Here is a 13295-nt window from a genome sequence, read left to right on the forward strand (position 1 = left end):
CCCTTCCGCATATAGAAATTGTGTTACCTTTTACATATAAAAATTGTGTTAACATCCCATTATATATAGCCAGTGTACTAAGTTATTATATACGATATGAAGCCAAGAAGAAGAATGAAGTAGGATATACGATATGAAGCCAGGAAGAAGAATGAAGCAAGAAGAATGATGATATATTGGAGTAAACTAAATCGTCGGGATGACATATTTTTGGATAATGACTCTTTGAGTTTAGATATTGTAACCCACGACATAGTTCTGTATAATAACTCTTTGAGTTTATATCTTGTAACCCACGACATAGTTCTATATAATAACTCTTTGAGTTTATATCTTGTAACCCACGACATAGTTCTGTATAATAACTCTTTGAACTTGTAACCCACGATATATTTCTTAATATAATTTTTTTTACTGTTTTTTTTTTGTCCAAGTTAAACTAGGCCTCACTGTATTAAACTTTAAACACTTCCCCGCTGATGGATAAAGCTGTGTATTTACTGTGTTTAGTGTTTCTGCCCATGTGTGTCTCTGAAGAGGAAAATTTGATACCTTTATTCTATTTCATCATTGCAAGTAGAGCTCCTGTTCTATGAGTCCCATGTAGTTTATCTTTGCGAGGGTGAATCTTACCTGATACGATTGCAAGTCTAAAATAAATAAATGATTTGGAGAAGAATACCATCAATTTCAAAGTATTGCGATGATTTTTTTTCTTCACTTTTTCTTTTTTGGTTTTCTAATCAATTATGTGATCCTTATTTTTTCCCTCAAAATTTCTTTTGATTGTTGGTCAACAATGTCATTTTAGAGGATTTCGTGTTATACAACACTTTGATTTGATATTCAAAATGGTCCGCACACACTCTTACAAGTAGTTTTTTTTTTATTTTTTTTTATTATTATTTTTTGTTTGGAATCTTAGGTTATATTATCTTATGAGCCAATGGGTTGCGTTTGTATCGCCAAATTTCAGGTAGTCTATATATTTTGATATGATTCTGAGTTACTAACACTTTGTAATGCTAGGGAGGAAAGATTCGCTCCAAACTTCACTTGCGTAAACCTCTGCATTACTATAGATAGTGAGAAACTGACAACCATTAGTAATGAAATTGGAGAAATGTAAAATAAAAAACATAGAGTGCGTATAGTTTACTAGCGGAAGCATTGTCACACATCAACAATAATCTTTTGCTTTTCGAAAAGAAGCTAAAAAACATGCACAACCTGTGTTCCCTTCCGCATATAGAAATTGTGTTACCTTTTACACATAGAAATTGTGTTAACATCCCATTATATATAGCCAGTGTACTAAGTTATTATATACGATATGAAGCCAAGAAGAAGAATGAAGCAGGATATACGATATGAAGCCAGGAAGAAGAATGAAGCAGGAAGAATGATGATATATTGGAGTAAACTAAATCTTCGGGACAACATATAATGACTCTTTGAGTTTAGATATTGTAACCCATGACATAGTTCTGTATAATAACTCTTTGAGTTTATATCTTGTAACCCATGACATAGTTCTGTATAATGACTCTTTGAACTTGTAACCCACGATATATTTCTGAATATAATTTTTTTTACTGTTTTTTTTTGTCCAAGTTAAACTAGGCCTCACTGTATTAAACTTCAAACACTTCCCCGCTGATGAATAAAGCTGTGTATTTACTGCGTTTAGTGTTTCTGCCCATGTGTGTCTCTGAAGAGGAAAATTTGATACCTTTATTCTACTTCATCATTGCAAGCAGAGCTCCTGTTCTATGAGTCCCATGTAGTTTATCTTTGCGAGGGTGAATCTTACCTGATACGATTGCAAGTCTAAAATAAATAAATGATTTGGAGAAGAATACCATAAATTTTAAAGTATTGCGATGATTTTTTTTCTTCACTTTTTCTTTTTTGGTTTTCTAATCAATTATGTGATCCTTATTTTTTCTCTCAAAATTTCTTTTGATTGTTGGTCAACAATGTCATTTTAGAGGATTTCGTGTTATACAACACTTTGATTTGATATTCAAAATGGTCCGCACACACTCTTACAAGTAGTTTTTTTTTTTATTATTATTATTATTTTTTGTTTGGAATCTTAGGTTATATTATCTTATGAGCCAATGGGTTGCGTTTGTATCGCCAAATTTCAGGTAGTCTATATATTTTGATATGATTCTGAGTTACTAACACTTTGTAATGCTAGGGAGGAAAGATTCGCTCCAAACTTCACTTGCGTAAACCTTTGCATTACTATAGATAGTGAGAAACTGACAACCATTAGTAATGAAATTGGAGAAATGTAAAATAAAAAACATAGAGTGCGTACAGTTTGCCAGCGGAAGCATTGTCACACATCAACAATAATCTTTTGCTTTTCGAAAAGAAGCTAAAAAAACATGCACAACCTGTGTTCCCTTCCGCATATAGAAATTGTGTTACCTTTTACATATAGAAATTGTGTTAACATCCCATTATATATAGCCAGTGTACTAAGTTATTATATACGATATGAAGCAAAGAAGAAGAATGAAGCAGGATATACGATATGAAGTCAGGAAGAAGAATGAAGCAGGAAGAATGATGATATATTGGAGTAAACTAAATTGTCGGGACAACATATTTTTGGATAATGACTCTTTGAGTTTAGATCAGGGCCGGACCTGAGCAGGTGCTATGTGGGCGACCGCACAGGGCCCCAATATATAAGGCCCCAAAAAACTAGTATGCAATTGTTTGGCGTGTGCGGTTAACAGTGTAGCGTCCTCGCGCATGTGTTTACAAAAAAATAAAACAGCTCAGTCCTCACAAACAAAACAACGAAACAATGGAGGGAATTGCAAAAACCAAAACCCCAAACACATCTTCTAGAATACCCGAAGACACCGTATCTTATTCAATATTACCCGATATATCCCTTTCCTCTAAAACCCTATACCCCGACACATCACTTCACTCTCTCCATCTAAAAATCCTCGAGATAATAAACCCACATCTCGAAACCTACATCTGGCAACACCAACCCTTCACACTATCCCTCTCCTCAAACCCCTTCCCACATCTCCATGGAAAAACTCGTTACGGAGACAATCTCGAAGATGAATGGTTCATCGTTTACTTACTTTTCGAAATATCACGGAATATTCCCGATATTTCGATACGTGTTTGGGATAGTGATGGTGAGTTTTTACTTATTGAAGCTGCTTTTTCGCTTCCCAAATGGATTAATCCTGAAAATAGTGGTAATAGAGTGTTTATTAGAGATGGGCATCTTTGCATTGTGCCTAAAAGTCGATTCGAGACTAGCCCGAGTTTAGTTGATGCTTTGGGGTTTTTGGTTAGTGATAGTGGGGAGTGTAGGGCAGAAGAATCGGTTCAAGGGGCGATTAAGAATAGGTTATTTGGGTTTCCGGAACGTGCTAGGGTAAATATGCATAGAGTTAGGGTTAGGGTTCCGGTTTCCGTAGCGTGGGTTTTGAAAAATGAGCCGTGTTTGATAGGTTTGGCGGTAGAGGGGTTTTACGATAGGGATATTGATTCGATGAAGTATGCTGCTAGGATGGAGAGGTTTTTGAGTAAGGGTAGTGGAGAGGAGTTTGTTGAGGTGTCGGTTAGGATGTCGAGGGCAATGTATGCGCAGTTGGTCCAGCAGATGTTTCAGGCGCCAAAATGTTATCCTATGCCGCATAGGTCGGATGGTAGAGGGTATGTGGAAGCTGAGTTGGGGATGAAGATTGCTTGTGGGTTTGAGATGATGTATCAGCAGAGAAAGAGTGAAGGATCGGATGGGAAAGGGAGTTCGTGGGAAGTTTTTCATGAGAGCTTAGAGAGTAGTGGGTACTTCAAGGAGCTTCTTCCTGGATCAAATGAGTATCGCCGGCTTATGGAAAATGCACAGGAGTACTTTAGGAACAGTTCTTCATACTCTCGGACAAGGTATTTACTGTAAAAAAACTTTGCTTAACAAATCTTTGCATTGTTGTTGATGTTATACCTTTTCTATTAAAAATTAGAGCAAAGAAACATTTGCTCTAAGTTGCCAGGATCAAAAGGAGTCTGCCTACATTGTTTTATTAGCAAGCATATATGTATAAGTGGATGTTTGATTTTACCTCAAACATAACTCGAGTTACAAAATCAATTCTACTATCCAATCTATGTAGCACAGCCAATTTCGTCCAGTGTGATAATAATTACAGTGGGATGAATAGATAGTGCATCGTCGGCTACCCCGTCTGTGTGCTTATATGGCGCAGTTGCGAGTCAATTGAGATCTCTCATTAGACTTTGTCTGATAACTATTCCGAATGATATCTTTAGTACTCGCTATGCTGTTTGCTTTCATTTTATACTGCCCCAAACTATGGTAGTCTTTGGTACTGAAGAAATGTGAGGTCTATTACCATTCTATTGTATGTGAAGCTATAAACTTCTTGTCGTATCTTATTTATTGCTGAAATCATAGAAAAGAATATGAAAGTAAAGTAATAACACTTTTGATCAATTCATGCATCAGAGGTTCCAATCTCTTGAATGTACCTTGTGTGTGGAACAGGGTATATGTATTTTGATAAATATTAGGGGTTCTTCACATCTTGAGTTAAAGTTTTAAATCTGGTAAAAGATGCGCATGCATGGTGCCTTTTCATATGGTAGCGTCTGGTGTGTTAACTTGGTCTTATGTTTTACACTTTAACATCAGTGTAGAAAAGTAGAAACCTCAGTAGGATCAAGTTAAATCATATAGATTCTTGGAGGCAATATGTACTCTTTCTATCATGCATGTTATCTGATCAATCAATTATTGCAAAGTTCAGAGCCAAACAATTTATTTTCATTGATCGTTATTTTGCTTCTGTTTTATTACTTTGGTTGCGTGGACTGATTAATGTTAATTTTGTTGCAGTGAAATGATTAGTACTCCAGTGAGACGTATTGATGAGATTCTTGCTTTACCCCATTCTGCTGATGATTTTAGGGGTGTTGATATTCCTCCTTCAGATGATGATGCTTGGCTTTACAATGGAGAGGATGAGTTGAATTCAGCGTTATTGGAAAGACAGAAAGAGATGGAATTATATGAGTTAAACCGTAAAAAGAGTCAGAAATCTGGAAAACAGAATAGCTGTAACCAGACATCTAGCACAGGATTAAACGATTTTGATCCTAGCGACATAGCAAAAACGATGCAAGCATTTGTTCAGAAAATCTCCAGTTATGAGGGAGCAGAGGTTCCAGACAACAGGTTTGTGTAGCATATTATCTACTTTTTTCGCTTTTCTTTTTTGATCACATAAGGCATTAGTCGTGTATCCTGATTCCTATGGTGTTTTCTTTTCTGTAGGGATCCAACTGCTGTGAACCTCGATGTTGAACACTTTTTCAAAGACATGGAGTCAGTCATGAGACAAGTCGGCAGGGAAGGGAATGATGATGATGCTGATGTGGATAATGGGTCATCTTCAGATATGGATTTTGGTATGTTTTTACTTGACTCTCATATTTTTCCTTCCAATCTTGAATTCTTTTTCTTCAAGTTTTCTTCTTGGAAAAAAAAAGGGTATTTAACTTTGCAAAACTATTTACTTATTTGTTGTAGTACAACTTGAGCTGTACTTAGGTCTACACTTTACAGTACTATTTGCATCTGAAGTACATTTGGCACTTTTGGTAAATTGTTCATATGGTCAGGTGAGTTAGAACAGTGTCCTTTTTTTTTTTCTTTGATCGGTAAAGTATAGTGTATATATATATCGAAAAGAAAGAGAATGAGATATCCTATAGTACAAGCTACAAAATACAAAGAAGAAAAAACATAGAAAAATCCTATCAACAGCTCATAATGGACTCCCATCTGCAGACGAAAGCCTTGAAAGGAATGTCTCGAAACTCGTAGTGCACTCCCAACCAGAAAAACAAATGCGCTTTGATGGCCAAAACCACCTTCCCCATAGACATCGACACATCATAGTAGCCTCAAAATGTATATTATTCATCTCCAACCATATACTCCATAGGATTGCAAAAGGAAACATGCTCCAAAGACGGCAGGTCTTCCGAGAATGGACCCTCAAATTCCATGAGGCTAAGACCTTCTTCACCAGACCAGGACACACCCAAGATACACCGGACTCGAACAAAAAGGAACACCAGATTCTCCAAGAGAATATGATTAGGGAAGATGACGGTACACTGAAACCAAGGAATTTAAGGGAAAATGACATGTAGCATTTTGTTTCTTGTGACTGAGTGAGGCACTATATTCATGTCCATTGAACTTAATTAGGGGCTATTTGCAAAAAGAATTTAAGAAAAGGTGATATTCAAGGAGATCCTATTTTCTAGTAAATATAAAACGAAACGAAAGGTGCGAAGTGTACTTAACTACGAATTGGTTTGCAGAGCTTAGGTTCATTTACTAATGTGATTTACAAATTTTTTGTAAAGTTAGACTCTGTTTCAGTTTTCCTCTGCTAGTATCATTTTTTGTTTGTTCGTTTTTTAGTTCTATTTTTGTTGGGAAACATTTATTTGATATTATCATGACATAAATCAAGTTGTTCTGTTTTTGACTAGTAAATGTTGATAAGGTTCTGGAAGTTAGAAGTTACTGATGAATAGTAGCTTTTGTATATCAAGCGCAAGCACTTAATGCATGAATAGAAGAAAACATAATAACATAAAAAGTAAGGATCCTATAGTCATAAACAGATGCAGACCACAGGCTCCTGACACCTCACGGAACATAACGATAATCAACTCTCTGGCAATACTCTAGTTTTCGTAGCATTTTTAACTATCCTGTAAATACTTGTGTGGAACTGATACTGGATGTGGTGGTGGAACCAAAACTCAAGAGGACCATAGTGTTATTCCCATACTGGATGTGTTGAATCTGGAGTCAGGAGTGTTTGAGATAGGAAGCAGTATTTTTATACTTTATACTTTACAGTTTGAGATAGGAAGCAGTATTTTTATACTTTATACTTTACAGTTTGAGATAGGAAGCAGTATTTTTATACTTTATACTTTACATGAACTCGGGGTTTAACCCTTAGTCGACTTTCATTCTCTTGCTAGCATCTCAAGTGCTAATAGTGTGGAGTAGGAGAGGGAGTTTGGAGGGCCATTTTAGAGTTTGATAGCGATAAATTACCGGGTCTGGATGGCTTCAAAACTAACTTCTGCAAAATTATCCCCAAAAAATATAAAGGATTAATGGTTCGAGATGTTGTCAAATTGTGGATGGGGTACTTAGGCATAGACAAGCCAGTGGTCTTCCTAATCTTATATGTAAGATTGACCCGACAAAAACTATGATCAACTAAGTTGGGAGTTTTTGGACTCTGTGATGTGTAGGATGTGCTATGGGTGGGTTTGGTGTAAGTGGATTAGATTTTTCTCCTATCTCATTCTTAATCTTGAGATAGTTGCATGCGAGGTTCTTTAGGAGCTCCAGAGGTATTAGATAGGAGATCCCCTCATCCCTCCCCTTTCTGTTGATGGTGGAGAACCTGTGTACGATGATTAGTAGAGCTAATGAGTTCGGTTTCATCTAGGATTTCAGGGTCTAGTCGGGAACGTGTGGTTGTCTGCCCTTTTCAATTTTGTGGATGACATTGTTGGTCTTCCTGAATAGTCTTCCTGAATAGAGACCTTTCACAGCTTAGATTGGTTTGTAGGATTCTCTGCTGCTTCAAGGGGGACTCTGGACTCATAGGGAAACATGTTTAGTGCAATGGATTAGATTTTCTTTTAGCCAATGTAACAGCGTAAAACGTTCAAGTCCTGTTAAACATGACAACTCATCATAGGGCATATAAAAATAAGGGGAGTGATATTATTACACATCAAGAAACGACAGATTAAATGACACGCTTATTGATGAAGAAGAGTTGCGAGCTGAATTTTTTGTGAGGATTTTCTTCTTATTACGAAGATCTTCATCACAAAAAATCAGCCCATTCGGATGTCTCTAACCATTCCAAAAGACGTGTTCAAGTTTAGGATTTTATCTAACAGTTCACTTCTGTAACACTATTTCCACAAGGCTAAACACATTCAAATGGACTGATTTTTTATTATGGTGAAAAAATTCAAAATTGCATGTGGATGTTCTCCTCATTACGAAGATCTTCGTCACAAAAAATCAGCCCATTCAGATGTGTCTAACCATTCCAAAAGACGTGTTCCAAGTTTAGGATTTTATCTAATAGTTCACTTTTGTAACACTATTTCCACAAGGTTAAACACATTCAAATGGACTGATTTTTTATTATGGTGAAAAAATTCAAAATGGCATGTGGATGTTCTCCTCATTACGAAGATCTTCCTCACAAGACATCAGCTGATTTGGGTGTCTATAACCATTCCAAAAGGCGTGTTCAAGTTTAGGATTTTTCTAGTGGTTCACAGATGTTCACTTCTGCAACACTTTTTTCACAAGGTTAATTACATATAAATGGGCTGGATGTTTTTGTTATGGTGAAAAACTTCGAAATTGCATGTGGCAGTCATTCTAAGTCATTACAACCTTAAGCAAAGATAATAGACAAATGTTCATCAAGCTTCTGATGGAGAAAGTAATATAACCTGAGTAGACATTACTTAGTGATGAATAAATATGTCATGAATGCAGATGACTTTGAATATGAGAGTGATCCTAGTGACGATGAAGAAAAGGATACTTTTATGGATTCCTATTCTGAGGTATTGAATGAAGAGTTGAAGACAACTACACTGGAGAAAAGTTTTGTTCGTGCAAATGAACAGTCCTCCAAAAAAGACAATGAGGTATTGTTTTTCTACTACCTTCATCAATAAGTTTAATATGCCACATCCTTAGTAGGTTTATTTATTTTGCATTCTTATAAATGCGTGCTTTTCCATTACTTAAATATTGATTCTGAACTAAGTATTTTATCGTATGAATTGCAATGCAGGGAACATCTAGTACACATGAGAATGTAGACGAGGATTTCACCCCCGTTGATGTTGATGTTAACCTGGTAAAGAGTCTTCTTGACTCTTTCTCATCTCAACAAGGCCTTCCTGGCCCTGCTTCGAACTTGCTTGGCCTCATGGGTCTACAGCTCCCACGAGATACGAACAGGGACAAGTGAATGAATTTTTGCCCCGTCCCTTTGTGCTGTCTGACATTCCAGTTCTCAAGCAATGTCAGTCTTTTTTTCTAAAATTTTATCTTGTACTTTTATGTGTTTGTGAGCACTTCTAGCCGACTAGTTTTATGTTGTATGTAGAAGGACCATGTATATTCAGTTCAGATTGTATATTATTATGCTTTATGTATAATCTCAGTTCAGGGCTCAAATTCCTTGCTTCTAATTTTCTTTTCCAAAAAATTTCTTCCCTTATATTTGTTCCTGCTTCTTATAACAGCTATTTTTGACGTTCTTATTCTTAACTGCAACTTTTGCTTAATGTACATGTTACTATATTAGAAAAATCTGGCGGTCTATCTTACTCTATTAGAAAAATCTGGGGTCGATGAACAGGATTTTTAACGTACGTCACGGGCATAATCGTCATTTGACTTTCTGTTCTGTTGTGGAGGCAAAATTGCCAATTCACAAGAGGATAGAACAAACAAGAAAAGTCTACAGAGAGAGAGAGTCCGAAGGGGAAGGGAAGGAAACCCAACTCTCTCCTCCCCTGGCCTAAAATCGAGAAGATGCCTACACAAAATTCAAGACAAAAAAAAAAGATACTGGCTTTAGTTATTCCAAGTAGGAAGGAGAAGGCCCTTGTTGGGATTATTAGAGAGATTGATGATTATTTCTTGAAAGCTTCAGCGTCGGAGAGGAATGTGATTCTGCTATTAGATATCAATAGGAATGGTGACTCTCTTTATCAGAATTTTGGAGAAAGCATGAGTTAAAACTGATTAATATTTCGTTGTATAATATGTTTGTTACCTGATTAGTATTACTAGCATTATTAGCATTTGTTAACAAAACCAAACAAACAACAATGTAGCTACATTCACTGTTTTTTTAATGTAGTTGTTGAGGTTGCGAAGTTCATGACTGTGGTTCGTTTTACAAGGAAGCAGTGCAAGTCTTCTAAGGTTTTTAGTGTACTTCTTGGAGTTGGTCTTCAAGAGCCCTCAATTCTAGCAAGGATGCTATAGACTTTAATGAACTTGGTGAACCTTTCAAGCCTGGTGCACATGGCATTACACTGGATAAAATTTATGCTGAGAAAGAGAAGCTGTACAAGGAAGTTAAGGTAATTGTACGTCTTTTAGTTTGTTTTTAAACATTGTAACAATATATGTAAACTCAATGCAACTTATACATGGACAAATAATCGAGTTCATATTAATAGGTAGGATAATGACTTTCCGTAGGCTGTTAAGTGTGGTTAGGATGTTAACAAGTGATGACTAAGGGCAAGTTAGTTAGGAGAAGAGGGTTCATGTTAGATAGGGATTCGAGAAGAGATTTTTTCTCTTTGGTGAGTCCACTATTGCTTCTCTTACCCTGCAATTTATAGCCAAGTGACCGAATGTGGTGTGAAAGTAATGGCGTGTTGATGATTTGAGAGTTTCAACACATTTTTTCTTCTCGATTATGGCCTACACAAAATTTGATCTAGATTATCCTTTCTCTCATCTTCTCATGATTTTTTGTTCCAGTCCTGATTCGTAGAGAATATCAATATGAAGTTTTCATAATCTGAGAAAAAAAATCCAAATAAATAGATCCATTTTATTGGCAGTGAGACTATTATTCAAAACTTCAACAAAAGATTGGTTCAAATCTGAGAAGTTAAATGAAGGTTCGTCCTGTCGATCATTCTCCATGTTTGTTGATTTGTTTTCTTTTCATCCATATTATGTTTGTTGTTGTGTTAGTTCCAAGTTTCTATAGTCTGAGTTTTATTGGATTGGTAGTTAAATTTTACAATGAAATCATGTTTACTAAAATGGATAACGTTTTTGTGTTGGTGAGCCAGTTGACCATATGACTGAATGAATCGATTATCCATTCTTTGGGTTTTCATATTAGCCTAATCATAGTTTTTAATTAATTAGGTTTGTATTCTTCTATATTATCATATAGGTAATACAATCTTTCCATATTGTATAGCCATTCAATTAAGAACTCCGTCTTTTTTGGAGATATTTGTTGCGGGTAATAATAGTTGAATAAGTTCTTACACAATGCCTTTCCCAGACTTTCTTTTGTGATTTTCTGACTATCTTTTCCTTATTGCATTTACAGTTTGATATTACCTACTCAAGCCATTTGTTCTCAGGGGATCTTTATTCCAAAAAATATGCCCAGTAATTGGGTATGAATGTTTTTTTCTCTTCTTTGGATATGTATGGTTTTTGTCTGATCAAAATTATTTTAACTGTTCAAGACATTCAATAGTCATGTCTTCTCTGGATATGTATGGTTATTGTCTGATCAAAATTATTTTACCTGTTCAAGACATTCAATAGTCATGTTTAAACTCTTAGGATTATAGATTTGATCTTTTAGGCATGATTGTCTATTAAATGGTTAATGTGCCTTCTTTTACTTTTGCTATCTTACGATGATATATATTGTTTGCTTTTTTGCTTTTGGGTCTTGAATTTTGTATTATGGTGCTTAAATGGTACTATCAGTAGACAGGGTTACCGCTAGAGATTAGATGGCTTCTTTAATTAAAGTTAAGCTATTGTTTGTTTTAAAATTTTTTTTTTTTTGAGTTACCAGCCTAACCTTTTTCTATGTTGTTCGTTAAAGGGAAAGTAAATTAAGTTTTTGGTATCTCCATTCTCTGGAACCAGTCAGCACTAAGTAGTTTTTCCACAAAATAGCAAGCAAATACATAATATGTGTCTCATAATTTGTGTCTGTATGAATGAAAACAAGTATAGTTTTATTGAAGGTAAGTACATGCAGAGGGAGGCGAGTAGCTAATATTCTCTGTTGCTCCACATCTCCACCTGAGTGTGAGCGACGTTGGTAGAAGTAATTTATGAGGGGTGAATGGTTAGTTGGGGAGCTTGGAGTTAAACATGACCTCCACGTTTTTTGTTTTGCTTTAAGTTTTGATTTCATAGAATGATTGTATATAATGTTATAGTTATTTCTCATAAAATAAAAAATGAAGGCAAACGTATTACTGCTATATAGTGGATCTAATTCTAGAATTAATATGTCATGCACTAGTTTCAATCACTCTTGATGGTAGGATGTTAAAGTAAGTATTTGGATGATACTTATCAAGTACCAAAGGAAGTATTTGCATTATATTATTTATTTTTAGTTGTTGTTTTCTATCAAGCTGTCACTCAAATTTTCGTTAGTCATAACCATGTTTAACGCAACATTAGTAAGGTATGTTAAGGGCAATAAGTTACTTAACATTGAATGATTGACTTATACTTCTTAGTATATTAATTTCAGTTTTAATTTAACACAACCATGACCTGGTCTTTTATCGGATAATACTTTTGACACTTGATTTTACTTCTTTTCCTCAATGATAAAGTGTTTTTGTAAGATTTTGTTCAACATCTACTGTTTTATGTGGAGTTTCCAATTTCATCTGATTCCACGGGAAAGGATTACAAAAATATGTGAGGTGTCGGCCATATTTGGTTCACTACATATCGGTTGGAGTTGTTTGCTACATATCTGTTGATTATTGTGTCTTGGCAGAAGGCCACGCTACAACATAGTTTTTATTAGAGAGCATTTTGACCACCTTCATCTCTTTTTGTTTCCTTAATTTTCTTGGTAAAGTAATAGGTTCATAAAAGATATGTTGTGGTTAATAATCATTGGTTTAGTTGAATTTTGTGTTAAACTGTATGTATCAATAATTGCTCCCCTGAAGAAATATCTGTCTAAACCGCTTGAAAAGTCTTGCAGAGCCAGTTGGGGAGTTGCAGAAATCATATGAGCAATTTCTTTGTCATATGAAGCTATACATGAAAAAGAAAAGCAGAGTAATGCCTCTTCTTTTCTTTGTTACCCGCTGGTTTTCGTTCTATCTTCTCAAAATTATTATAATCTAATCTGCAGCTGATGCACTTCAACACTAGGAATGAAGAGCTACCATGGCTAGCTGCAAGGTGCACTCACTCATATAACAAGGAAAATGAAAAAGATCAACCAAGTAAACTGCAGAGTGAATTTTGGGACCCGGGAGCTAATTTAAAAGTAAAAATAGTGATCTTAAAGGTGTTGATGATGCCAAAATGTTTAAGGAAGAAGTATCCACAGACAAGCAGAATGGGATATCATTCTGACTCAAAGGCTCTCTTTTCTTCT

The 13295-nt window shown here is 35.5% G+C and overlaps 1 protein-coding gene and 1 long non-coding RNA gene across 3 annotated transcripts; both read left to right on the forward strand.

Moving 5' to 3' along the window:
* The first annotated feature begins 2752 nt into the window (after positions 1-2752).
* On the forward strand, positions 2753-9331 carry LOC147492638 (suppressor-like protein). The gene is made up of 5 exons (XM_086566026.1): positions 2753-3936; positions 4907-5245; positions 5345-5478; positions 8639-8793; positions 8943-9331. The coding sequence occupies exons 1-5, from the start codon at positions 2828-2830 to the stop codon at positions 9120-9122; spliced, it is 1917 nt and encodes a 638-aa protein (XP_086422152.1). The 5' UTR covers positions 2753-2827; the 3' UTR covers positions 9123-9331.
* Positions 9332-9627: 296 nt separating this feature from the next.
* Positions 9628-13153, forward strand: LOC147492639 (uncharacterized). 2 transcript variants are annotated; one of them, XR_015198943.1, is made up of 4 exons: positions 9628-10248; positions 11247-11316; positions 12894-12970; positions 13047-13153. It is a non-coding gene; the product is annotated as an uncharacterized LOC147492639 (long non-coding RNA). The 2 variants fall into 2 exon arrangements; XR_015198942.1 differs by having other exon boundaries at positions 11247-12970.
* The last annotated feature ends 142 nt before the right edge of the window (positions 13154-13295 follow it).

Source organism: Coptis chinensis, chromosome 6, assembly GCF_015680905.1.
Source record: "Coptis chinensis isolate HL-2020 chromosome 6, ASM1568090v1, whole genome shotgun sequence".
NCBI classification, from domain to species: Eukaryota; Viridiplantae; Streptophyta; class Magnoliopsida; order Ranunculales; family Ranunculaceae; genus Coptis; species Coptis chinensis.

Coding starts and splice junctions, on each gene's coding strand:
- LOC147492638 (XM_086566026.1), top strand. CDS start 2,828: ATGGAGGGAATTGCAAAAACCAAAACCCCAAACACATCTTCTAGAATA. Junction 3,937..4,906: donor TCTTCATACTCTCGGACAAG/GTATTTACTGTA, acceptor ATTTTGTTGCAG/TGAAATGATTAGTACTCCAG. Junction 5,246..5,344: donor GCAGAGGTTCCAGACAACAG/GTTTGTGTAGCA, acceptor TCTTTTCTGTAG/GGATCCAACTGCTGTGAACC.